The following is a 26,574-nucleotide window of genomic DNA, read 5'->3' as shown; positions in this document are numbered from 1 at the left end:
TTAGGCTTATTTTCCTATGATAATCATTGAAGCACTTCCATTGGTATTTAGACCTTTTGTGCCTCTAATAGCTATGCCTATGTGCTGACAGTTCACGGTGAAGAAGAAGAGACTCAACATCTATACTCCCCACACTTGTGACCTGTATCAAGGTGATGAGCCAGGCACACTGCTAGTATTTGTGAACTCAAATGGCAAGATTAAGACTTCAAGACAAATTCCACCCAAGTTACAATAACTTTACAAAAATAAAGTTTATCCACTTTGGCCACTGGACTTGTCAATCTCTGTTGGCAAGGATGGATATGGCAAACTTTGACCCGAGGCTTTGTGCCTTGGTATTCAAGGTTTCCAGGTACCAGATTTGTACCTTTTTTTTCCATCCTCTTCACTAATAGATGTTAAAACTCCCAGTGACAATAGTGTAGAACTTAGTATTTTTTAGGCATTAAAATCGAATATAGAGAAAAGACCAACAATAAAATCCTAAGAATAGGAATTACAGGGGTGTCTGACCAGTTCAGTCAGTAGAGTGGGAGACTTGATGTAAGCGTTATGAGTTTGAGTCCAATGTTGGGTGCGGAGATTACTTAAAAATTAGTTCTTAAAAAAAAAAAAAAAGAGGGGCACCTGGGTGGCGCAGTCGGTTGAGCGTCCGACTTCAGCCAGGTCACGATCTCGTGGTCCGTGAGTTCGAGCCCCGCGTCAGGCTCTGGGCTGATGGCTCGGAGCCTGGAGCCTGTTTCCAATTCTGTGTCTCCCTCTCTCTCTGCCCCTCCCCCGTTCATGCTCTGTCTCTCTCTGTCCCAAAAATAAATAAACGTTGAAAAAAAAAATTTTATAAAAAAAAAAAAAAAAGAATAGGAATTACAATACAGCTTGAGTTAGATTTAAAAGTTAACTTAAAAAGTGGTTATTTATTTGATGGTTCTTTAGTATAGCTGTTTAATTATACATCTATTTTTGAATCAAATGGTATAGAAATAGTTATTCATCTGATGAGAATCAAGAGCCAGCACTTGAATCTAAGGCAAGATACATGTTACTTCATGGCTCTGTACAAATTATACAAAAAAGCTTTTCAAAGTAAAATCTGTAAAACTGAAATAATGAAATGATAACTTTGTGACAGTCATAGCTTCGTAATTCCCTGGTTCTAGGAGCAGTGTTTGCACAAAACTGTTGTCATCTAACTGTGGGTCATCCCCCTTGCCCCTTGGAATCTGTTAGACTTGCTTCACGATGTTCAGGTTACCCAGACTTTCTCTGGGCAACTGAATTATAAATTTTCTCTAAAAGCTGGAGCCAGGGGCGCCTGGGTAGCTCAGTCAGTTAAGCATCTGACTTCAGATCAGGTCATGAGCTCATTGTTTGTGAGTTCGAGACCCATGTCAGGCTCTGTGCTGACAGTTCGGAGCCTGGAGACTGCTTCAGATTCTGTGTCTCCTTCTCTCTCTGACTCATCCCCTGCTCATGCTGTGTGTGTGTGTGTGTGTGTGTGTGTGTGTGTGTGTGTGTGTGTCTCTCAAAAATAAACATTAGAAAATAAATAAATAAATAAATAAATAAATAAATAAATAAATAAATAAATAAAATAAAATAAAAGCTGAGGCCACTGTTTCTATAGGTCTGTTGGTCTTTCCTACTCTCTCCCACTCTCACTCCTTCCCCTAGTAGTAATGCTGGCCTATTCTTTTCTGGGAGATAAAAAAGCACCAGTACCCTAAGAAACATGGTACCTTTTTTGAATGCCCATTTTCAGAATATAGCAATTTAATTAACTGAAACTTCTAAAAAGGTCTGGTAAATGTTTGAATTTAAAATCTGATGCTTTAGGGGCACGTAGGTGGCTCAGTCAGTTAGGTAGCCGACTTCGGTCAGGTCATTATCTCACAGTTCCTGAATTCATGGGGCTCTTTGCTGTCAGGACAGAGGCTGCTTTGGATCCTCTTTCCCCACCCCCTGCCCCTCAAAATAAATAAAATTAAAAACAATTTTTTTTTGATGTTTTAAAGTTCTGCTCTCCCCTGCAAGACAGGACACATTAGAAAGAAAACTGCTTTAGAGTCAGAATGAATGTGCCATTCGAGCTCAGTTTTGAAAATTGCCTTGGAAAACTTTTTTGAAAACACGGGATAAAGTGAAATGTCCACAAATATGAGGCTTATATGAGGCACTCAGTAAATATTATCCTTCTACCCATAGTAATGGTCAGATAGTGTGGCTAAAGCTATAAAGCAGAGAACAATTATTCTGGAGGTGAAGTTTTCCTGTTCGAAAAGAAAGGAAAGGGTATGTAGTAAAGAAAATTCACAAACTGGGTATAGGATTGGTTTTTCAATCCAGATATTCTATGAGTTTATCATTTTTCTTTACACCTCTTTGCCATACCTAGGTTTCATGGTTATATTTTACCCTCTACCCACCAGTCATCAACTAAAATAGTTCCTTCTTCCCAGAGAATTGAGTGGAACGACAAAACATGCTTTTAAGAGCTTTACAACATTGAATAAGGTTCCCGTCATACATTTTATAGGCTTCCTATCCTTTTCTAAAATGATCTGATGTCCTCCCATATTAAAATTCTGGCAGCAAAATTAACTCCAGAAGAGACATATTTATAGATGGTTTCTATTTACTTTATTGGTCCCTTTTACTCTTTATACCTTCTTTCTGCTTTGTGGTTCCTTCTGGCTCTTCAATGAAGCCTTTAAACAGTGGGCTACTCCCTCACTTACACTTTTCAACTTCACTTTCCTCTGCTTTGCTCTCTTTCTGCTGAACTTGAGTGCATACTCAAACTGGAAAGAAGATTGTGGTTGAGCAAGTGGTTGGCTTATATTTGTTGGAAAATGATATTACTGGTTAAGAGGTGAGAATTCAACTCATCTAAAATGTTGAATAAAAAAATATATGGATTGGAAGCTTTCAATCTTGACCATTTACTGCCCTTTTTTTTTTTTTTTCCTTTATCCAAGTTCCAGGCAGGAGAGAAAGGGGAAAGGGAAAATAGGCTAAGTGTCTCTTCCCACCCTTAAAAGGCCTTCCTGAAAACCTCACCCAAAGACATCCACCATATTATTGCCATCTCCAAGAGGAAGGGAGGTTGGGAAGGCTATTTTTTCTTGTTAACCTAGGCACACTGCAAACTAAATGAAATAAAGGTTCCGGTAGTAAGGAAGAAGGGGGCAAACAAATACTAGCCATCTCTGCCACAGAAATGTTGAGTTTGAGGTGTTTTTGACATATCCATGGAAGATGCTGATTAGATAGGTCATAAACACACAGGAACAGTCAGGTCTAGAGATGTCCATTGGGGAGCTATAACTATAAAACTAATTTATTAAAGTTATGGCATGTTTGAGATTGGCCAGGAAAAATAATGTGAGAGGGAAAAAAGTGTCCTTGCCTTGAAATTTCAGCGCCTCTACTATTTAATGCTTGAGAAGAAGAGGAACCTGTAAAATATTGTGAGAAGGAGCTGCATGATAAATCCGAAAAGTTTTGGAGATACCCAACTGAACTCAAAGTGGCTGCTGAATTTAACAGATAATCCTCTTCCAGTGTCCCAAATTCATCTTTTATTTTTTAAATTATTTATTTGTTTTTTAAGCAATCTCTATACCCAAAGTGGGGCTTGAACTTACAACTCTAAGATCAAGAGTCACATGTTCCACTGACTGAGCCAGCCAGGCGCCCCCATCTTTTATTTAGTTATTTTGTTTGTTTTTTGAGAGAGAGAGACAGAGCGTGCAAGCAGAAGAGGGGCAGATAGAGAGGGAGACACAGAATCCAAAGCAGGCTCCAGGCCCTGAGCTGTCAGCTCAGAGCCCAATGCAGGGCTTGAACCCACGAACTGTGAGATCATGACCTGAGCCGAAGTTGGATGCTTAACTGACTGAGCCACCCAGGTGCCCCAGATCCTTTCTTTTAATTTTTTATAAAAAAAAAAAAAAATTAATGTTTATTTCTGAGAGAGAAAGAGAGCGCGCATGCACAAGTGGGGCAGCGAGATAGGGAGACAAAGAATCCAAAGCAGGCTCCAGCCGTCAGCACAGAGCCCAACATGGGGCTTGAACCCAAGAACCGTGAGATCATGACTTGATCCAAAGTCAGACACTTAACCAACTGAGCCACCCAGGCACCCACCTAGATTCTTTATTTTTTAAAAAACATTTTATGTTGGATACTATTTGGTTAATAAATGCTATTTGGGTACTTTAATTCTTTCTCGTATCTCATAATAATTGAATGCCTCTTATTTATTTCTGTATGAAACACTTCTATTTACAACATATAGTATGCTTCAACCCTGGGATCTCAAATAGCTTCTTTTCTACTTCGTAAGTTCAGTGATTACAATTAGGGTGAGGGAAAGGATTTACATTATCATTACAGAGCCCAGTGTCGGTATACCAAAGAAATTGATGATGTATCTATGGTTCAGTAGGTTCTTGCCATATATGTATACATGGACTTCAAACTTGATAGAAATCTTATTTGCCAGTAGAAAGGGCAATAATGTAATATATGCAGCTTCATAAGTTTCCTTTTCTGAAGGTAAGTCCAATAGTTCTTTTAACAGGTTAGGTGTGGATAGATGCAATGTTGATCTAAAGGTTTTTTACTCCACTAGTACAACAAAAGGTTTTCAGATACATACAAAGAGACTAAGTAGCCTTAGATACTATGTTGTGTTCTAATTTAATAGGGTTCTTTCTGAAATTTATTTAGAGTTGCTTAACTCTATAATTCTGAAGACAGCTACCAAAGAATCAAAATTGACCCTCTTACTCCTGTCACTACTTCATCTATTATCTAAACATACCTTTCTTCCTAAAGGACAGAATTATAATCAGTGTTTTTCTTATAGCCTTGAACATCCCTGTAGGAGATATAATGCCACATAAATCTCATGCTATAACTTGGTGTTCTTTTACTTATTCAGCTGGAGCCGTTCTGTACCTTTGGGAAAAAAGTTATATAGAATGGCATTTTTTAAAAAAAAATTTTTTTTTTCAACATTTATTTATTTTTGGGACAGAGAGAGACAGAGCGTGAACGGGGGAGGGGCAGAGAGAGAGGGAGACACAGGATCGGAAACAGGCTCCAGGCTCTGAGCCATCAGCCCAGAGCCCGATGCGGGGCTCGAACTCCCGGACCGCGAGATCGTGACCTGGCTGAAGTCGGACGCTTAACCGACTGCGCCACCCAGGCGCCCCTAGAATGGCATTTTAGTTGTATGAATTTTCAGTGCATGAATGTACAAATATATTAGGAAACAATTACTATGACTGAAACCCATATGTGGACATAACTGGATTCATCAGAAAGCTAAAATTTTGACTTTTTTTGGTGGTTTTACCTTTAGACTACTATAGAACTATTCTATCATTTTCTGGTGAAAACAATTATATTGGCAAATCATAATTCAGACTGACTCACTGACTGATTTATCTATACTGATATATCCAATAAACATTTGTTGAGTGGTTAATGTATACAAGGCATTTTGTTAGATTCTACAGATACATAGGTGAATCAGAGTGAATAAAAAAAAGATATGATCTGTGTCCTATGGAGCTTACTGTTTACCGAGGGAGATGATAAAAAGTAAAGAAATAATTGTAAAGTAATTATAAACTGTGACAGGTGCTCTGAAACAGAGAGAATACTGTGATAGAGAATAATGAAAAGAGAGCCACCTTCAATTGAATGGTCAAAGATAGCCTTTAGGACACCTGCAAGAATAGAGAGTTGGGGGTGGGAGGGAGGAAGCATTCCAGGCAGGGGAAACTGCCTGGGCAAAGGATCTCAGATAGGAATGGGCATGATTAAGGAAAAGAGAGAAAGCTAGTGTGGCTAATGCAGCATGAGTGGAGAGTGGCATGCGATCTTCAACCATCTTTTCACATGGTATAAAGGTAGAAATCAAAATCCTAAAACAACAGTCAGCAAACTATCTCTTGCAGTCAAATCTAGCCTGCTTCCTAATTTTATATAGTTTTACTGAAACATAATCACACCCATTCATTTACATGCTATCTATGGCTGTTTTTGTGCAACAAACAATATTTGCTACAAAGACCATGTGGTCTGCAAAACCTAAAATATTTATTACTGGACTCTTTAAAAACAAATTTGCTGGCCCCTGTACTAGACGTAGACTAAATTAGAACTGACAACATGGTAGCTGAAAAGGTCAGGCTTTCTTAAAGCACAGAACCACTCTTTACAAGCAATAACTCAAGTCAGAAAGACACATAAAGATGAGCAGGTCAATGTGGTAGAAGCAGGGCTTTGAGATGTCCAAGCCAGATTGGTAGAAGAGATGTCTTTAAGGTTAATATGGGGTTTTATAAAGCACAAAGACCTTCAGCCAAGGGTGTCAGGAACCTGGACAAGGCCAGAGGATAGTGTACTGGCACAGTGAAAATATAGTTCAGCTCAGGAATACTGGAGGGCATCATGTATACAGAAACCAGATTCTAAGAGGTGCAGCAGGCAGCTCTAAGCTCTGCTAACAAACATTATGGCTGGAAACCTGAGTATAAGTTGACTCCTGAACAATATGGGGACTAGAGGTCCTAACTGTTACCTGTGCAGTCAAAAATCCACATACAACTTTGACTCCCCAAAAACTTAACTACTAGCAGCCTACTATTGACTAGAAACCTTAACAATACCAGTAAACTAATATATATTTGGTATGTTGTTTATATTATATACCGTAATCTTATAATAAAGTAAGCTAGAAAAAATGTTACTAATAAGGAAAATATTTGTAGCACTGTACTATGGTTATTGAAAAAAATCCACGTATAAGTGGACCCATGTAGTTGACATTTATGTCATTCAAGGGCCAAATGCATTTACTTAGCATCTATTTCAGCAATTGACAAAGGTAGGGTTGTGCATTAACAAACGAAACTCTCAAAACCTACCTTACCCAAACTAAGCTGTTCTTTTCTAGATCAGAAGTCACACTGGGTTACACACCTGGTAAGTTTTGTTTGGCTCACACAGCTTCTTAGGAAACTTCAAAAACTTCAAAAAACTTAAAAAAATCTAGATATCTAGCAAGTAGGCCCACTGCATTTCCATATGGAAATATCAGTTAGAGCTGAGAAGCAAATGTACCTTGTAGATAAGGCAAGTATTCTTAGTTTTCCACAGTCCTCACCACTTCTTACTAGATAACATTCAGCTTGCCTTATTTTTATTATTTTTGAATGTACCAAGACCATGTGGCATTCAAGTTTGTAGCCCCAGGTTCCCATCTTACCATAAAGATCACAAACCTGCACTTTACACAGGTCTTTTCAATATACATTTATTGAGCACTGATCATCCCAGATACTATGCACACAAACATAAATACTGCATTATCTCTGTCATAGAGGAGCTCACAGGCTAAAAGCAGAGACCAATGATCCTATGTAGAATGATGATGGCACAAAGGAATGCTCAATTCTCACTGACCATTCAGGAAGCACTGCCAAGGGAGATATTTAAACTAAATCTGAAAGGGCAAGCAGAGCTTTATTACTGTATTCCAGGCAGAGGAAACAGAATGCACATGGCGACAGGGAGTGCAACTCTTTTAGCAATTACACATAATTCAGAATAGATGAAAGAGAGGGAAGCTGTAAGAGAGTTAGAAAGATAGTGGTGGGGTTATATATCAAGAATGGCTCATATCTACACTAAAAAGTGACTTTTATTTCATATGCAAAAGAGAATTCCTGAAGAGACTGAAGGATAATTGAGTTTACATTTTAAAGGTTTTTTTTTTTTTTTAATTTACTTATTCTTGAGAGAGAGAGAGCGCGCGAGAGAGAGCGAGCGCATGAGCAGGGGAGGGGCAGAGAGAGAGACGGAGGGAGAGAATCCCAAGCAGGCTCTGCACTGTCAGCATGGAGCCCAACACAGGGTTCCAACTCACAAACCATGAGATCATGACCTGGGGCAAAATCAAGAGTCGGACATTTAATTAACTGAGCCACTCAGGCACCTCCAGATTTACATTTTAGAAATACAATTTGGTAGCAACATGGAGCATAGTTTAGAAGATGCAAGACTGAACGCAGACAGACCAGTTCGTAAGGAAATCATTGACAAAACCCAAGATGGCTTGGGGCCTGAAGGCAAGAAGCAGCAGCAAGAATGAAGAGGAACTGGCTAGAGACAGTGACCCACTGAATGTGGAGGAGGAGGGAAAAAAAAAGTCAAAGATTCCCAAGTTTGTAGCTTGAATGGTAAGGAATGTAGGAGATGACACAGGGGAGGATGGGAATGGGTGGTATGAACTCAGAGGTATTTGTGGCCACACTGGTGGCTATGTCCGCTTGGCATCTGGGTAAGAGTAATCAGATACAAGGTTAAGGCAGGTGGGAAGTTGGGAACTGTCAGCATTTGTGAGCGATCAGAAGACACTGTGATGCATACTATCACAAAGAAGTGTGCAAAGTGAGATCAAGAGCAGGGACATATGCCAAACATTTAAATGGAAAAGAGGGAACAATGCTCAGGCCGGCTACAGAAGAGCAGATATAGACGTTGCCAGCAGCATGGAGAGGAAGAGAATTAGAGTGTGAGGAACTGAGGTGTTAGTAAATGTTTGCTACCAATTACATACTATAGACTCTAGGCTGGAGAGTGAAGAAAGTATAGAAAGGATGGATTACTATAGGGCTTCAAGATTTACTGAGAAAATTAAAAAGGGGCATCTAGTTAAGCTTGAATTTCAGATAAATAAAGAATATTTTTGGGGTGCCTGGGTGGCTCAGTGGGTTAAACATCTGACTTCAGCTCATTTCATGATCACACAGTTCATGGGTTTGAGTCCCGTGTTGGGCTCTGTGCTGACAGCTTGGAGCCTGGAGCCTGCTTCAGATTTTGTGTCTCCCTCTCTCTTCGACCCTCCCCTGCTCGTACTCTGTATCTCTCTCTCTCAAAAATAAATAAACATTAAGAAAAAAAATTAGGGGCACCAGGATGGCTCAGTGGGTTAAACATCTGACTTCAGCTCAGGTCATGATCTCATGGTTCATGAGCTTAAGCCCTGTGTTGGGCTCTGTGTGGAAAGCTCAGGGCCTGGAGCTTGCTTCAGATTCTGTGTCTCCCTCTCTCTCTGCCCCTCCCCTTGCACTCTCTCAAAAATAAATAAACATTAAAAAAATTTTTTTTTAATTAAAAAAAGATTATATTTTTAGTATAAATACATTCCAAATTCTGTAGGGGGATACTTATATTAAAAATTTATTCATTGTTTACCTGAAATCCAAATTTAACTGGGTGTCCTATATTTTATTTGGCAATCATAATTAGGTAAAAAAGAAAGATCTAGAGTCTGGGAGTACTCCTGAGGTCAAAGGGAAGGGTATGGTATAGAGGAATGAGGAACCTGAATATTAAAACACTGTAGTTTAGGATTTCAGAGATGGAAGAGTGATGAAAAGGATCAGGAAAGGGCTATTTTGTGACTGAAACAGAATGGAAATGCAAGTCCTAGAAGAAACACTGAGGCAAGAATATTGGATGGCTCATTAGTGTGGACACTGAGGTCAGTTAAAATGTTGGCTGAAGGGTACAGGGCATGAACATAAGCAAAATATCAAAATCTTCATTAAGTGTGGCAAAATGACCAGGAAGTCAGTGAAGGATGATACAGCCATACCACAAAAATCTGATAGGAGGGAGGGATTTTGACATGACTTTGAAAGACTACTAACAACCTGAAATTCTGTGAGAGGGACAGAGAGAATCTTAAGCAGGCTCAAGACCAGTGTGGAGTCTTGATGCGAGATCATGACCTGAGTTGAAATTAAGAGTCAGACACTTAACTGACTGAGCCACTCAGGCGCCCTGAGAAGAAACAACTTTCAAATGTACAGGCTGTGTCCTCAAGGTTTCAAACAAGATGGAGAAGCAGGGTATATGGGGTATGTTTTCAACAGAGGTTGTTATAGAGGAGAGAATGAAAAGGTGTGGGAAAGATTATCAGTGAGTTGATAACAACAACGAAAAGCAGAAGAAATGGGGCTAAAAAGAACAGGAACAAACAAGGAATCTAGTCTTGATGGGGAAGAAAAGGTAGGCTTTCTAAACAAGTGAGAATTGGCTTAAGTTGAGATCCAAAGGAAGTGATTTCTCACCAGCATCTCATGTTCATCAGGTCCAAGGTCAGGAAGTAGTCCAAACTTGTCCCTTTTCCAATGTTTCCTAGCTCAGTGAATGGTACCACCGTCCATCAAGTCATGCAGGTTAGAAATAATGGAGGTATTCATGATATCTGCCTCCATTATGCTCATTAACCAAACCATCACAGAAGCATCAGGTAAGGAGAGAAGCTTTCCACACAGTGGAAACATATGTGATATTCTTAGGTTGAAAGATAGCATGGTGCATTCTAGAAACTAAAGAGCTTTTACCTTGATACAGAAGAAAGTACTAGATCATGATGTGTCTTGTAGGTCACATTAAGGATTTGCTCTTTATCCTAAAAGCAATGGAAGCCACTGGCAGGTGTGAAGCAAGGAAAGAGACATTACCAAATTTAGGTTTTGAAAAGAGCATTCTGGGTAGAATGGAGAACAGATTTGAGAAAACAAGAATATAGGGAAATCACAACAAAGGTCAGTGTAGTTATCCTGGTGCGAGGGGGCAGTACTTTGAATAGGGTACCAACAATGAGCATGGAGAAAAGTGGATGGTTTCAGTAAGGCAGCAGAGATTAAGCCAACAGGAATTGGTGACAGTGATGGGAATTCTCTCCTAATAAGGAATGATCTAGTTGAAAGAGAATGGTTGATTACACAGGAAAGAAAACAGTTAATTGAACGCTGATAACAGTAATAGTGCAAACTGAATTACCTGGAAGGATCTTCCTCCAATTGCAAAGTGTAAGGAGTCCATGAGATCAGGGGACCATGTGTGCCCAGATCAGGGGGCAGACAGAGCTGTGCTGATTAGATATCACTATTTGCAGGAAGTGAAGGATGTGGACATAAGCTTGGACATGTTGAATGCACACATGCAAGGTTTCTTCTGGTGTGGTAAGTGAAGAAGCTGGGAATGGGAAGAGAATGGGATGCATCTGAGAATGCTAGAAATATGAGAGTTCTAAATTTAAACCTGGCCTTCCAGATCATTATTTCAGTAGATACATCATGTATTAGAATAGAATACATTTTTTTTTTTTAAGATTTTATTTTTTAGATAATCTCTACACCCAATGTGGGGCTCGAACTTAAAACCCTGAGATCAAGAGTTGCATGCTGCACTGACTGAGTCAGCCAGGTGCCCCAGAATATTTTTTTTATAATAGTTTGCTATCTTGATTTATAACTTAAATGTTTAGACACATGGTACGTGAGCCTCTGAGCCACATTTGCCCAGGCTCTGCAAATTTAAGGTTAGGACTGATAAGAGTGCATAATAGTATAAAAGACTATATATAGTGCAAGCAGAAAAAAATTCCTGAAGGTGAGAGTACATCGTAGGTGAGAGTACATCGTAGCTGGGCCCTTACAAAGTTAGACATCCTAGACTTCTATGTGGGAGATGAGAAAATAAATGGCACAAGTTTCCAATTACCATATTACCATACACAAGAGACACATTTATGCGCTTGGAAGGTCAACAATTAAGAAGCTACTCTAGGGCGCCTGGGTGGCTCAGTCAGTTAAGCATCTGACTTCAGGTCATGATCTCACAGTTTGTGAGTTCGAGCCCCGCGTCAGGTTCTGTGCTGACAGCTCAGAGCCTGGAGCCTGCTTCGGATTCTGTGTCTTCTCCTGTCTCTGCCCCTCCCATGCTCATGCTCTGTCTCTCAATAATAAGTAAATATTAAAAAAAATGTTTTTCAAATAAAAAAAAAGAAGCTACTCTAATTGTAATGGTTTCAGTGTGACTTTGTAAAGCTTCTTGCATATGGCAGAAGTTTAGAGCATGGAAGAGACCTTAGTGATCATGTAATTGAATTTATTCTGCTAAAACAGAGGCTCTGACAGATGAAGCATTGTGACGGAGGTCACAAAGCTGGTTAGTAGCTGATGATTTTCAGCCCCATCCTCTTAGTCTGCTTTCCCACCAATGTTCCTTTTCGTGAATACATATGCTGACAATCAATTGCAACCACTAAGTTTTCACTTTCTTTCACTGATATGTATTAAAGGAAATAAATACTTTGATTATTTTAAAAATCTGACGCACCTAAAAAAAGGACCACTATTAAATTTTGACTCCAAAGTATTCTAAACAAACAAAAAAGGGAAAACAAAAAATTCCAATTTCATACGGTCACAAGAAATGATAATCCTGGAAAGTTACTTTTAACTGTTTTCCATAAAGTTACAGGTAACTTGGGGCTCCTTTTAAGACTTAAGAATATTCTCCGACTGCTCATTTCCTGATTTGACTTTTATTTTTGCGTCTGTTCCTTTGATTTGTTAATCTCCTGTGAGACCTCAGAGTTAAATTAAAATCTTACTCCTCGCCTCGGTTGCAACTGTACTACTGTACCTCATCTCCCCCAATTCCTTATCTTCTAAGCTAGAAATCAAAACACACGCTTATAAAACATCGAACACTCAGGATGCTAACCACTATTTTACAGTTAAAAAATTTTTTTTTGCCTTTCAAACATCAATAAATATCGCTAACGGATTTTTCTTAGCAAGTTTCATTTGTTAACAACTGCAATAAAATCAAGATCTTTACGAGTGTATCATAAAAGTTTAAAAGAAAAATTCTCCAGGGCGTCTTACCTTCAAGCTCGGAAGAAATCCGAAAGTTCTAGGTTTGCAGGAAGTTATCTCCCTCAAAGCATTAGAGCTGACGATCTTAGCAACAGTAACAAATCTTGTCAGGACACCAAGTGATTTTTGGTCCCTCCCATCCAACTGCCTAACAGAAGGAAGGACTTAATTCCGCACACAATTTTCTCCTCTGAGCTAAGCATCTGCGAAACTCGGATTTCTGAGAGCGAAGAGAAAGGGAGGGACCAAAGGGACCCCAAGGCAAAAAGGAAGAGAAAGTGATACAAAAAAAGTCGTCGAAACAGAGTCGAGTGCGACCTGGCGGGGGCAGATTTGGGGGTCCATTCCGAACACTCACGGGGCACCAGAGTTCACGCTGGCGACAAGTGGAAGACCCTCCCCTCACTGCAAGCTCCGCCACTAAGCCGCGCCCAGAGGAGCTGTGACCTCCAAAACGGGTCCGCTTGGCGATCCTGCCTCTTCGGCTCCAGATTCGCGCCTTTGGTTGGCTCCCAGAGGGATCCCTCAGCATGGTTCGTCCAATGGAGGGCTTCGCCGGTGGCCCGTCCGCTCCGCCCCTCCCCCGCCCCTCGCCCGCCCCTCGCTGAGGGCCCGCCCCTGCCCCGCGCCCGGGAGCCGAGGAGAGTAAATACAACAGGAGCGCAAAATGGCGGAACCGCCGAGCCCCGTGCACGGCGCTACCGCTGCCGTCTCGGAGAAAGAACCGTTTGGCAAATTGCAGCCCCCGTTCCGGGACCCACCAGGTCCTCTGTCGGCCAAGAAGGTCCGGACTGAGGAGAAGAAGGCGCCGAGGAGACTGAACGGAGAAGGGAGCAGCGGCGGGAACAGCAGGCAGCTGCAGCCGCTGGCGGCACCTTCGCCTCAGAGCTATGGCAGCCCTGCGTCTTGGAGCTTTCCCGGTCTGTCTGCTGCCTCCTCCCCGTCCTCTGCTCGGAGCAGTTTCTCTTTTTCCGCTGGCACCGCGGTCCCTTCGTCAGCCTCTGCTTCCTCATCTCAGCCGGTGCCGCGCAAACTGCTGGTCCCTCCTACGCTGCTGCACGCTCAGCCTCACCATCTCTTGCTCCCGGCCGCCACCTCCTCGGCCAACGCCAAGCCGCGCCGACCCAAGGAGAAGCGAGAGAAGGAAAGGAGGAGGCACGGCCTCGGCGGGGCAGGCGAGGCCAGCGGGGCCGCCCGGGAGGAGAACGGGGAGGTGAAGCCGCTGCCGCGAGGTGGGTGCTGGCGCTGGGAGGGGGAGGGGAGGGCGCCCCGGGTCCCCGCGTCCCCGCGTCCCCGCCACCTCCTCGCGCCCGCGGGGCCCGGGCAGGGGGAGTGTGGCGGTCGCGGGCGCCAGCCTGGAGGGGGCGGGAGGCGTCCCGCTCTCAGCGGACGATTTTGCAGTCCCTTTGGGGACAGGAAATGGAGCCTGTAATTTCAGTTGCAGCGAGGGGAATGCCCGAAACTCTCATTTTTAAATATTGTTTCTATCTCCCAGTTAATGCGCTGAAAGATTTGTAGAATTCGGTCTACAGTACCCGCTTAGGTGTGCTGGACTGCGGAGGGAGATGGGAGGTGATGGGATCGCGAAGGGTTTGGTCTTGTAAAAGATTCTTGATTATTTAGACCGTTTAGACGTGATCGCGGAATTCGTATTTGTGACCACAGGCTCCAGCGCCAGAAAATCCTGTCAAAAAAGGGGTGTGGAGAGCATTGGCGTCAGCTGGAAGCTACTAGAGGCCCGAGCTTTTCATCCCTATTAGGGAAATGAGGTAGTGTGCAGGGCCCGAAGTGTGCTGTTTCATAAGGTACCTTCCGCACCGCTCCGTATTCTCAAGTGCTTTCTGGGGTCCTCTTTGGAATACCACCACCCTTCGGAGAGAATTTTCAGCCATATTCTTTTTTCCTGCAGCAAATGATAAAATCAGGAGCGTTGACGTTTTTTGGTCAGATCAAGTGACTGCAAAATGTTTTAACATCAGAAAATGGCAAATTCACGAGCGTCCGTTTCAGACAGGGCTAGGCAGTTTTCTTTTAAAATGTAGGCTAGCCATATAATTTTCCGAAAGTGTTTATTTAAAATAGATGGTCCTACTTATTTCGTTATTGATATATAGTGATCTGACGGTGGCACAACATGGAGACTGGTTGAAAAGTAGATTTTTATGTGATCAAAAGACTAAAGCATATAATGATGTTTATTATAAATATACATTGAAAATGTACTGTGAAAGTATCATTGTTTCTTAGGAAAAACGACATGTCCAGCAGTGTTAGCATTGCTGATCGAGTTGTAGCTTAAATCATGAATAATGCTGTTTGAGTGGCAGTTTTCACAGTTTTTAAAAATGCTGCACAGGAGTATGTAGTAACGGTTACTTCTTCCCTGCTGTTTTGCTTATAGCAAAGCTTTGACATCTAAGCATAGCCATCAGGAACTCGCACTGAGTAAAGTTCTCTCAGTTTTGGACTGTGTTGCTTCTAGGAAAGTGGTTTTGAGGATGGAATTTATACTATTAGCTCTGGAATTTTAATATGATTAGTATTTTAAAGCTATTTTGTTTTAGTGGTTACCTTGAAAAGTTATAAGTGCCTGAAAGTCTGTTCATTTGCAGTTTGGTATTAGTTTTATCTGTGGTGTGTAAACAGTGTATTTGTTCTTCTGAATTCTTTGAATGAGGAAGTGAATGTGGGGTATAACATTTGTCAGTGTATTGGCATGGCTGAAAATAAAGAAGTAAACATTCTTTCACAAGTCTAACTTAAAATAATGGAGCATAAAAATGGCCCTTAAAATGAAATGGCTGTTGAAGAGAAATTTCTGTAGTCTTTTACGTTTAGGCTCCTCCTTTTGAAGGTCACAGCTTATATTATGCTTTAATATGAGGAATGATAGCTGCTACATTAAAATGTGGGGAACATGTTTTTCCATGATTTATGTAGGGTTTTTACGTATGACTAGATGTAAACACTATTGTATGATTTTCATTTTTTTTGAGAGAGAAATGCTGCCATTTTACTGAGAAAAAACTAAAAATCAAAGAGAAGAATTTTTTTCAGTGTCTTGATAAATTTAATGGTGGAAATCTTTCCCTTTTAATTTAAGAAGTACTCTTATCCTTCTAAAGTTCAGATTTAACTAAATCAAATTTATTTTAATTAAGAAAACTCTTAAGCAACTGTTATTAAAATAGCAAGATTACATACATCAATTCAATATAAATATAATTGCAAATATGAAAATCCTAATTTGTAATCCAATTCTCATTTCTGTGGGCTTTATATTAGAATCTTAGTGAGTGGATGGCGGGGGGGGGGGGGGGGGGGGGACGCCTGGTTGCCTCAGTCGGTGGAGCATGTGATGCATGATCTCAGGACCTTGAGTTCAAGCCCCAGGTTGGGCTTAGAGTTTACTTTAGAAAAATCTTAGTGAGTGGTTAGGTCTGTTGTGTTGTATGTGTGTGTGTGTGTGTATATGTATATATATGTGTGTATATATATATGTGTGTGTGTATATATATATATATATATATATATATAACTCTTTCTAGTGTTGCTCTAAGTTGGATAGTTCATGGATAGCACATAGGATAGTTCAGTGACCCCAATTATCCCATAGCTTCATGATTGAACAATCTGAATCAGAACAGGAAGTGAGCTATAAAGACATCTAAGCAAAGAAAATAGAATGAATCTTCCCTGCAAAAGCAAACAACAACAAAAATCCAAAAAATCTAGCCCACTACCCCATTTACCAGTTAAGTTCTTGTACTGTAGTAGGTTTGGTTTTTGGGTTTTTTTTTTTTTTTTAAGTCTTTAGTGAGAACTAATTTTTTTTATTGGCTACCATTCTAACAGGAATTACATGGATTAAATGAAACTGTTTATGTAAAGCCTTGGCAGGCCATTTAGTCAATGTTATTTGAGTCAGAAACATGATGATTTTTTAACCCCATAGCAAATTAAAAAGTGGATTAGTCCAGATACAGTAAGGATCATTGACAGTGGATTTGAAAGTTAAGAGTGATAAACAACAGAATAACAAAAATGTGGCAGTTCAAGCCCATTTAGCATAAAGGTTGATGCCTTATGCACCTAAAACCTGTGAGGCCATCTGGTCATAGTGCGGTAGCTGATTTCCATGATAGCCTGAGTCATCATGTGAAAGTTAAATTTATTTCTTACAAAAAGGAGATGTGCAAAACATTTTAAATTTTTAAAACTAGAAAATAACCAGATTCGGTTATAGAGGTAATCTGCTGAAGAATTCACATTCCATCTTCCTGTAGGAGTGAATAAATTTTTGAATTGGTACAATTTTTGAATTGGTAAATGTGGAAGGTAAAAAATGGACATGTGCTGGAAGTATCTGACATTTAGAATTATATTCTAGCAAAGAGCAAAACAAACATATTATTAGATAACAAAGTGCTTTAATGATTCAAGTAAGCAGTAAAACTTGTATAGATCTTCTAATTTTTGTTAGTGTTTTTGCTTTGCATTTATTAACTTTTTTTTCTTAGAATGATTCTGTGAAGTATCTAAAGATAAAACCAGAGCATTTCACAGAATGTTTGCCTTGAAAGTATAGTTACAGAATTTAACTCTAATGAAAATAGAGACTCTTAAAGAATTGAATAATAGTTATTTTTGTTTTATCTTAATTCCAGTTAACATACAGTGTTCTATTCATTTAAGGTACACGATGTAGTGATTCAACAACTTCATACATCACTCAGTGTTCATCACAAGTGCCCTCCTTAAGCTTTTAGCCCCTCTCCCCTCCCCTTTGATAACCGTCAGTTTGTTCTTTATAGTCAAGAGTCTGTTAGAAATGAATAATTTAAGGTATGTAAATGTCAGTGATAGATGTTGGAAGACTTTTCAAACTATACTTTCCCCTATCTTTCTAATATTAATTCCACGATTTTACCCTAAATTCAGTTTTAGAGTTTTCATCATTATGGCCAAATATTTGTCACTGCTGGCATAGTTTACTGTAATTTCATTTTCTTGTATAACCTTTTCTCATGCCTTGTTTTTTCATTTGTTTAGTTTTGTCTAGCAAAATCTTTCTATACCCTCCAGCAGCTCCATAAAATGCTTCTCAGTACAATTTTCCACATGGTCAGATCTGTCAGATAAACTTACCAGTTCTATTTGTTCTTGTAGTCATCTCTTCTGTAGCTGTCTTTCTTCCTGCTTTAGTCTGGATTGTTTTCTCTTTAGGCCTGCTGCGAAGCTGTCATCTTGGGACTTCCCTTAGCTGACATTCTGAGAATTTCTTTCACTTTTGTTGAGTCCCTTTTTTCTGGATCCTATGTGTTCCTTTTGGTTTATTCCTTCATTTTGGTTTCCTCTACTATTACTGTGGAAGTGTATGTTGGAAATAATTTTTTCGGGGGGGGGGATTTTATTTTTACCCTCACAGTTGACTGGCTGTTGAGAGGTTTGTATATTGGAAATCATTTTCCCTCAAAAGTTTGGAGGTGTTCCCATATTGCCTAGCTTCCAGTGTTGATGTTGAGAAATTTGATCTCAAAAAGTTGCTGTGATCTGGGAGATTTCAACCTTTTCATTGAATTTTTAAATTTTAGCTCTCTTTTAAAACAATGTTTTATGAACTCTTGTTCTTTGATCCTGTATTGTAGCATCTTGTTCTTTTTTCATGGGTGTAGCACTTCTGTTACCTCTTCAAGAATATTAATTATAATTTCTTTGTTTCTTGTATTATTTTTGGTTCCTCTAAAACTTTTTTTTGTTGTTGGTTTTGGTCTTTTTCTTTTTGTTGGAGGCTTTCTGCAGCTCTCCGTGATCCTTAGCCGTTCCTTCATACTCAAGGAACATTCAAAGCTGATTTGAAAGCTCACTGGGCATGCATGAGCATGGCTTAGTGACTAATGAACTCCCATGTTTTATCTTGTTTTTCAAGATTTTATTTTTAAGTAATCTCTACACCCAAAGTGGCGCTCAAACTTAACCTTGCTGAGATCAAGAGTCACATGCTCTACTGACTGAGCCAGCTGGACACCCCTCCCATATTTTATCTTCTTTTCCCTGGGTAGTAGGTGACAAGGTTTTCAATTTCTTCAGATAAAGGTCCTTCATTTTTCTGTCCATCTGTATAACTGGAATAATGGAGATGAGGGGATTGGCAGAGGTAATAAGTTTAGATGGTAAGACTCTAATGCTGGATCAAGGAAGAAAACTGTAAGTTTCACCATTCAGTTTCTGGATTTTCATTTAGTCTCCCTGTTTTCATATGAATATGTCACTTCTTCCTTTTTCTGTGTGGGATGCACCTGAACCTGGAGCCATTCTGATTCAGTTTTGCTGGAGATCATACCTCTCATTCCCTTAGGAGAGACAGAGAGGGAGGGTGAGAGTGTGTGTATGGGAGGGGTGGGGGTTGAGTCTGCTCTCCTGCTTCTAGCAACTCCAGTTTTTCTTTCTTTCTTTCTTTTCTTTTCTTTTTGTTTCTTTTCTTTTCTTTTCTTTTCTTTCTTTCTTTCTTTCTTTCTTTCTTTCTTTCTTTCTTCCTTTCTTTTCTTCCTTCCTTCCTTCCTTCCTTCCTTCCTTCCTTTCCCTTTCTTTCTCTTTCTTTCTTTCTTTCTTTCTTTCTTTCTTTCTTTCTTTCTTTCTTTCTTTCTTATTTTCTCTTCCTTCCTTCCTTCCTTCCTCCCTCCCTCCCTCCCTCCCTTCCTTCCTTCCTTCCTTATTATTTTAGAGAGACAAAGTGCAAGTGGGGGAGAGGGGCAGAGGGAGAAAGAATCCCAGGCAGGCTTCAGGGGAGAATCCTGACTCAGGGCTCAATCCCATGACCCTGGGATCATGATCTGAGCCGGATGCTCAACTGACTGAAACCACCTAGGCACCCCTAGCAACTCCAATTTTTAAGCCTTTCTAAGGGTACTGCATAGTAAATAGGATTGTTTGGTATTATCTCTGTAGGACTTAACATTAACCTTCCATTATGCTAAATTGTTTACCATTCTACCATCAGCCAGTTTTCTGCCTTTATACATTGTATTTCAGGTTACAGTTACAGTATCTCCTGGTTACATGAAAGATGGAATTTCTGTTTCTCTCTATTGTTTGGGTATGTTTTTTAAAACTAGATCTTAAATTTTAGCCTTATTTTGATGTGTTCCTATTTTTGTGACATTGATGAAATCACGTAATCTCTTTGAGCCCAACTTATCTGTTTTCTAGCGATACCTTTTTCACGGTGTGGTTGTTAGAGTTACATGAATCTAGCACATAGCACCCATTTATAACAGATCTTAGTTCCTAACTCTTCTTTCCTATCTAACACAACAGAGACATTTCATGTCACTGAACTTACAGATAGGTATAACCTGTATAGTTTTTCCACTGGTATCCTGGTTTCTGGGAATTTCTGGTATTTAGTATGGCCTGTACTAACTTTTTGAAAGAAATTTTTATTTTCGAGGTGTAGTTATTTTGGTAAATGGTATTTTTCACCATCCTTAAATGAATTAAACTTCCAAGTTACACATAAACTACTTAAAATAGAGTATTGAAAAAATAAGGATGCTTATTTTGTGCTAGAGTAAAAAGAATTATGAAATATTGTGGCTTACATAAAATCTTTGTGTATGAGATTAGGAGAATCAGTGGTAAAGTGCATTCTTAACTAAACTAATGTTTTTATAACTTCAGACATTTTTATTTTTCAAGGTACATTAATATGTTGTACATATTATTTACTCTTGAACTGTAGATTGAAAAAATTTAGTTTTTTCCTCATGAAAAATTTAATTAATACAAAAGAAACCATAACAATATAATGAATTCTGAGTCTACCTTTCACACTGCTTTAACAGTTAACATTTAACACTTCAAGTTTCGTTTCCTTTCCTCCACTTATTTTTATTTTTTGAACTGGTATTTTAAAGCATATTCCCAGCATCTGTCATTTCACCCCAAAATAAGTAGGATAGAAACTTTTTGCATTATGGAACTAATAATGCCTGTAAAGTTTCAACAATGCCTATATGTCTGCTTTTGAAGAGTGAAAATCTCCCGTAGTCCCAAACTCATTAATGATTTGGTATATCTCCTTTTGGAGTAGATGTGCGCATATAAATATATATACATATATATACATATTGCTTAACTCCTTTTAAAAAATACTTCTTAAAAAGTTATGGTAAAATATACCTAAAACGTACCATGTTAGTCATTTTTAAGTGTACAACTCAGTGGTATTAAGTACATTCACATTGTTGTGCAACCATCACCACCATTCATCTTCAGAACTTTTTTTATCTTCCCAAAATGAAACTACATACCCATTAAAGAATAACTACCCTTTTTCTCCTCCCCACTAGCCACAACAGCCCCTGGCAACCACCATTCTACTTTCTGCCTCTGAATTTGACTAAGCATTTCCTCGTATGAGTGGAATCGTAAAGTATTTGTCCATTTGTGGCAGGTTTATTTCACTTAACATAGTGTCTTCAAGATTCATTCATGGTGTCAGAATTTCCTTTTTAAGGCCGAATATTCCATTATAGGTATATACCACATTTTGTTTAAACATTCATCCCTTGTTGGACACCTGGTTTCTTCTACCTTTTGGCTTTTGTGAATACTGTGATGAACATGGGTACAAATATCTGTTTGAGTCCCTACTTTCAGTTCTTTTGGGTATGTGCACTGAAGTAAAACTGCTGGATCATATGGTAATCTTCCAGTTTTTTTTTTTTTTCAACGTTTGTTTATTTTTGGGACAGAGGGAGACAGAGCATGAACAGGGGAGTGGCAGAGAGAGAGAGAGGGAGACACAGAATCGGAAACAGGCTCCAGGCTCTGAGCCATCAGCCCAGAGCCCGACCCGGGGCTCGAACTCACGGACCGCAAGATCGTGACCTGGCTGAAGTCGGACGCTCAACCGACTGCGCCACCCAGGCACCCCAGTCTTCCAGTTTTTTAAAGGAACTGCCATACTGTTTTCCATAGCAGTTGTACCATTTTATATTCCCACCAGCTGTGCCCCAGGGTTGAGTTAACTATTTAGTATCATCAAAGTAAACCTAAGCAGACAAGGGGCACCTGGGTGGCTCAGTCAGTTGAGTGTCTCTTAATTTCAGCCCAGGTGGTGAGATTGAGCCCCTCCTCAGGCTCTCTGCTGAGTGTGGAATCTGCTTAATAGTCTCTTTCCCTCTGCCACTCTCCCTTGCTTGTGTGTGCTCTCTTCTTCCCCCCAAATAAATAAATAAATAAATAAGCAAGCAAGCAGACAAAAACCTCCCAATAACATTTATATTGGAGCAGATACTTGTGAAGTCAGTGTGCAGGCAGCCACAACAGCTTAGGAAATAAAATTTGAGGGTTTTGTGGGAGAAAAGAAAGGCATTTGTTGAGTGCTTGTCATGTGCCATGGTATTATCTCAATATTTTTAGATTAAAACTCTGAGTTTTTCTTAGCTTGCTCAGAGTTGCATGGCTAATGTGTAAAGAATTTGGATCAACCCCATCTCTGCAAGAGTCTGAGCCTAACTACACAGTGCTACAGTTAACTTAATTTTTTTCCCTTTAGACTGTGATAAACAGGAAGAAGAAAGTGAAGATGAACTTTAAAACTTTTTCCAACTTTTTCTTTTTTCCTGTATTTTTATTATAAAAAAATTTAAGCATACAGAAAAGCTGAGAGAATAACAATGATCTTATGTTGATTTTCCTCCTAGATTCGACAGTTGTTAATATTTTATCATATGTAAGAACGGAATTATTTAAAAGACATGATAGTTCATTTTTTAAAAATTTTTTTAATGTTTGTTTATTTTTGAGACAGAGAGAGACAGAGCATGAATGGAGGAGGGTAGAGAGAGAGAGGGAGACACAGAATCCAAAACAGGCTCCAGGCTCTGAGCTGTCAGCACAGAGCCTGATGCAGGGCTCAAACTCCCGAGCTGTGAGATCATGACCTGAGCTGAAGTTGGACACCCAACCGACTGAGCCACCCAGGTGCCCCATGATACTTCATTCTTAAATAGTTCAGCCTTCATCTTCTAAAAGTAACCACATAACTAAAATAACATTAAAACATTTAAGAAAATAATCATACAGCCAGTGTGTATTCAAAGTCTTCCAATAACCCCCAATTTCCCCATTGTACCACAAACACACTACATCTGTTTATCTTAATCTAGAACCATCCCACTCACATTTTTCATGTGACGTTGACGTTTTGTAAAATTTATTTATTTTGAGAGAGAGAGAGAGAAAGTGCACGTGCTCACAGGCCAGCAGGGAAGGACAGAGAGAGAGAGGGAGAGAGAGAGAATCTCAAGCAGGCCCTGTGGTCTCAGCACTGAGTCCTTCTTGGGGATTGATCTCAAGAACCATGAGATCATTACCTGAGTCAAAACCGAGTCAGAGGCTTAACCGATTTAGCCACCCAGGTGCCCGAGATTGACTTTTTGAAGATACTAGTTCAACATACCTGTTACCTTGTAGATTTTTTTTTATATTCGTGATTTTTAAACATTTATTTCATTCTGGTATTTTATTTATTTATTTTTAAAGATTTTATTTTTAATATCTATACCCATGTTGTGGTGGTATTTAACTTGATTCTTTTTATTTATTATAACCTGGAAGTTAGGTATCAAGATCAAGGCTGATTAAATTCAGATTAACTAGTTTTGGTGAGAATATTTCATAGGCATATTTCATATAATATCCCATCAGGATGCATATAATATCTAGGTTGTGCCGTTAATAAATTGGTTGAGGTGCCCATTGTCCCCATTATTATAGTTCATTTTTTGTTTGCATTTAGTTTGTAATCTGTGTGTTGATGCTTTGTGAATATCCAGTTTCTCAGTTATTTTTTACCTCATGGCTTCAGTATCAATGATTTCTGCCTGAGTTACCCATTCCATTGGGACTTAAAGAATGATGCCAAACTATTTCTAACTAAAAAATGAATTAGATTTGGGAATTAGGAATTCGTAATAAATTGCTACTCTTATATGTCGATTAACATTTGGCAATCTATTTTGATTTGGAGTACCAAAGTAAATAAGTTCATTGGTCTGACTAGAATTTCATGGTAAACATGTTTCTTGAATTCTTAATTCACCATAGTTTGAATTTTGGAAAACTACTTGCAGAATGCTTATAGTTAAAGATTGAGTGTAGTAGTCTAGTTACAATATTGGTAACACGGGCCAAAAATAAGAAATTCCTACCAGTCTTTTTAATATAGTAAATATATAATAGTATAGCATGTTAAAAACTATATATATTTCAAAATTATAATCTCTATTACATAATGTCCTCTGTCGACTATTATAAATTAGCCATATACCTATATGAATTCCTGTTTAACTACATTATATCAATGCCTTCAGAACAGGCATCATTATAGTCATCATTTTATGATCTTTGCCTTGTTCTCAGTGATTGAAGGAAAAAAAAATACTTTTTTTTTTTTTTTTTTTTTTAGACTGAGAGAGCATGAGAGGTAGAGGGAGAGAGAGAGAATCTTAAGCAGGCTCCATGCGCAGCACAGGTGGGGTTGATCTCATGACCCTGTGAGATCATGACCTGAGCAAAATTCAAGAGTCAGATGCGCAACCCACTGAGCCATGCAGGTGCCCCTTAAGAAATTAATTTTATCTGTCCTCTTTGCATTGCAAATTTGAGTGGCTACACTTGTTAGCTTTTTTATAGAAAGGGTATACACTTTCTTTAGATATTACTTAAATCAGAACCACTTCAGTGGTTTGACATGTGGAACAATATTCTGAAAAATGGATGTCTCCAGACATTCATTTTCTGGCTAAATCACTGATGAACTTTATACCTTAAGAGGGAGCAAATAGCCACCATTTTTCAATTTACTGCTTTGAGGATGATGAAAATATCAGAATTAGTAAATTCTGTCAGGCTGAGTTGGGCCACAAGCTGATACAATGAGTAATTGGATGCAGCTTGAGCTAGAATTTAAGCTTCTTGAGGACAGAAACAATAACAATAATACCAATAGGTAACATTTACAGAACTGTACTCAGCACTTTTATGTGTTTCTATCTAATTTTAACAACTTCTTTAAAGTTTAGTTAGATATTAGCCTTTTTTAAGTATTGTATGGAAGCTCAGAAAATTTAAGTAACCTGCCAAGGATATTAAATAAACAGGCAATCTAAGTTTTAGATCATTATGTAGTTTGACTTCAGAGCCCCAGCTCTACGCTATTGTGCAAACTGGGTTAATGTTTTTAAATCTCCTTCATCCAGAATTGCACCTTACATTGTGAGCTAGTTTACCAAATAACCAGACTTTCAAAGAAGAATAGGACTTAGGTAAATGGAGATGACGGAGACAGGCTTATTAGGGGGAATGGTGTGAGCAAGATCGTAGAGACAGAAGCAGAAGTGTGGATGGCATGTTCAGTAGTCTGTGAATAGAACCATTCAGCTGGGATTGGTGATTTTGTACAAAGTTGGGAAATAACACTGCATGCCAGTTGAAAGTTTGCCATGATATGCCTTCTATTTGCCAGGATAAGGAGTTCAGACTTCATTCTGTGGGCAACAGCAAGGCACAGTCTTTTGGGTTTTTTTAATAGAGTGATAATTTATTCAGATTCGTATTTTAGGAATATTGATTTGTTAGCACTATGTAGGATGAATTGGCTGAGAGAAAAATTAGAGACAGGGATATTGGAGACTACTTTAGTAGTAAAGTGAAGTGATTTTAGTAGTAAGATGATTGGAATTCCTGGACATGGAAAGGAAAAGGTGTGTGTGTGTTTGTGTGTGTGTTGTAAGTTTATTTATTTATTTTGAGAGAGTACTAGCAGGGCAGGGGCAGAGAGTAGGGAGAGAGAATCCCAAGCAGGCTCCTTGTTGTCAGCGCAGAGCCTGACACAGGGCTCCATCTCACAAATTGTGAGATCATGATCTGAGCTGAAATCAAGAGTCAGACACTTAATTGACTGAGTCAGACACCCCAGAAAAGATTTTGAAAGGGAATGTATGCTAGGGCTTCATAAATACAAATATGTAGCAACAAAGGATTTATGTATTTAATTTTATTGTTTCAGATGGAGAAAATAAGCATATCATTGTAAAAATGTGGGTAAGCTTGCAGGAGACCTGGTTGGAAACGATGTATATAAGTTTGAGATACAATCAAGTACCTTATGTTAGAGTTCTTATCACGTGAAGCTCCAATTAGTGGTGAGTCAATGTGTAAGGTTTAACAATTAAAAATAATTTTTTTAATGTTTATTTTTGAGAGAGAGAGAGACAAAGCATGAGCAGGGGAGGGACAGAGAGAATGAGAGACAAAGAATCCACAGCAGGCTCCAGGCTCTGAGCTGTCAGCACAGAGCTCTGGCGCAGGGCTCAAACCCATGAATTGTGAGATCATGACCAGAGCCAAAGTCGGATGCCCAACCGACTGAACCACCCAGGCTCCCCTAAAGTTGTAAAATGTTTAGGAGATTCTGTTCAGTGAGTGTGTGTATGTTTCAGTATTGTGTATGTGGAGGGGAACATTTTAGAAGTCACTGATAGTAGCAGATAACAACCACTGGTTTTTTTGTGAGGAACAAATAATTTCAGATCCTGTCTTAGTTCTTAGGTAACCAGCTGTTCACAGCCTTTAAAAGGGCTCTAAAAAACATCAAGATTAGACATGGTCTAACAATTTAACAATTTATCTCACATTTGTCCTCCGTCTTCCGGCCTCCCCCACCATTTTTCTTATCTCTTTCCTTATCTTAGTATTTGGTTTAGTTTGGGGCTCTTTTACAGTACTCTTCTCTCTGACTTTG

At 39.2% G+C, this 26,574-nt stretch overlaps 1 protein-coding gene and 1 long non-coding RNA gene across 5 annotated transcripts in view; one reads left to right on the top strand and one right to left on the bottom strand.

The window, feature by feature from the left end:
- The window catches only part of LOC121028824 (uncharacterized), a 152,741-nt gene extending 139,484 nt beyond the window's left edge, over positions 1-13,257 (bottom strand). For 2 of the 4 annotated variants that reach the window (XR_005789452.1, XR_005789451.1), the window contains exons 1-2: positions 12,771-13,257; positions 10,876-11,070 (exon numbers count right to left, since the gene is read on the bottom strand). This is a non-coding gene — a long non-coding RNA (uncharacterized LOC121028824). The remainder of the gene's footprint in view (positions 1-10,875; positions 11,071-12,770) is intronic. The other 2 variants (XR_005789450.1, XR_005789449.1) reach the window with 2 other exon arrangements.
- Positions 13,258-13,390: 133 nt separating this feature from the next.
- RSBN1L (round spermatid basic protein 1 like) overlaps positions 13,391-26,574 on the top strand; it is a 67,949-nt gene continuing 54,765 nt past the window's right edge. Inside the window, exon 1 of the mRNA XM_040472835.1 lies at positions 13,391-13,993. Within this exon, the coding sequence (XP_040328769.1) occupies positions 13,429-13,993 (565 nt within the window). The 5' untranslated portion in view covers positions 13,391-13,428. The remainder of the gene's footprint in view (positions 13,994-26,574) is intronic.

This window comes from Herpailurus yagouaroundi, unplaced genomic scaffold, assembly GCF_014898765.1.
Source record: "Herpailurus yagouaroundi ecotype Mexico unplaced genomic scaffold, PumYag 100, whole genome shotgun sequence".
Taxonomy (NCBI): domain Eukaryota; kingdom Metazoa; phylum Chordata; class Mammalia; order Carnivora; family Felidae; genus Herpailurus; species Herpailurus yagouaroundi.
This window is presented reverse-complemented; position numbering and strand designations above follow the sequence as displayed.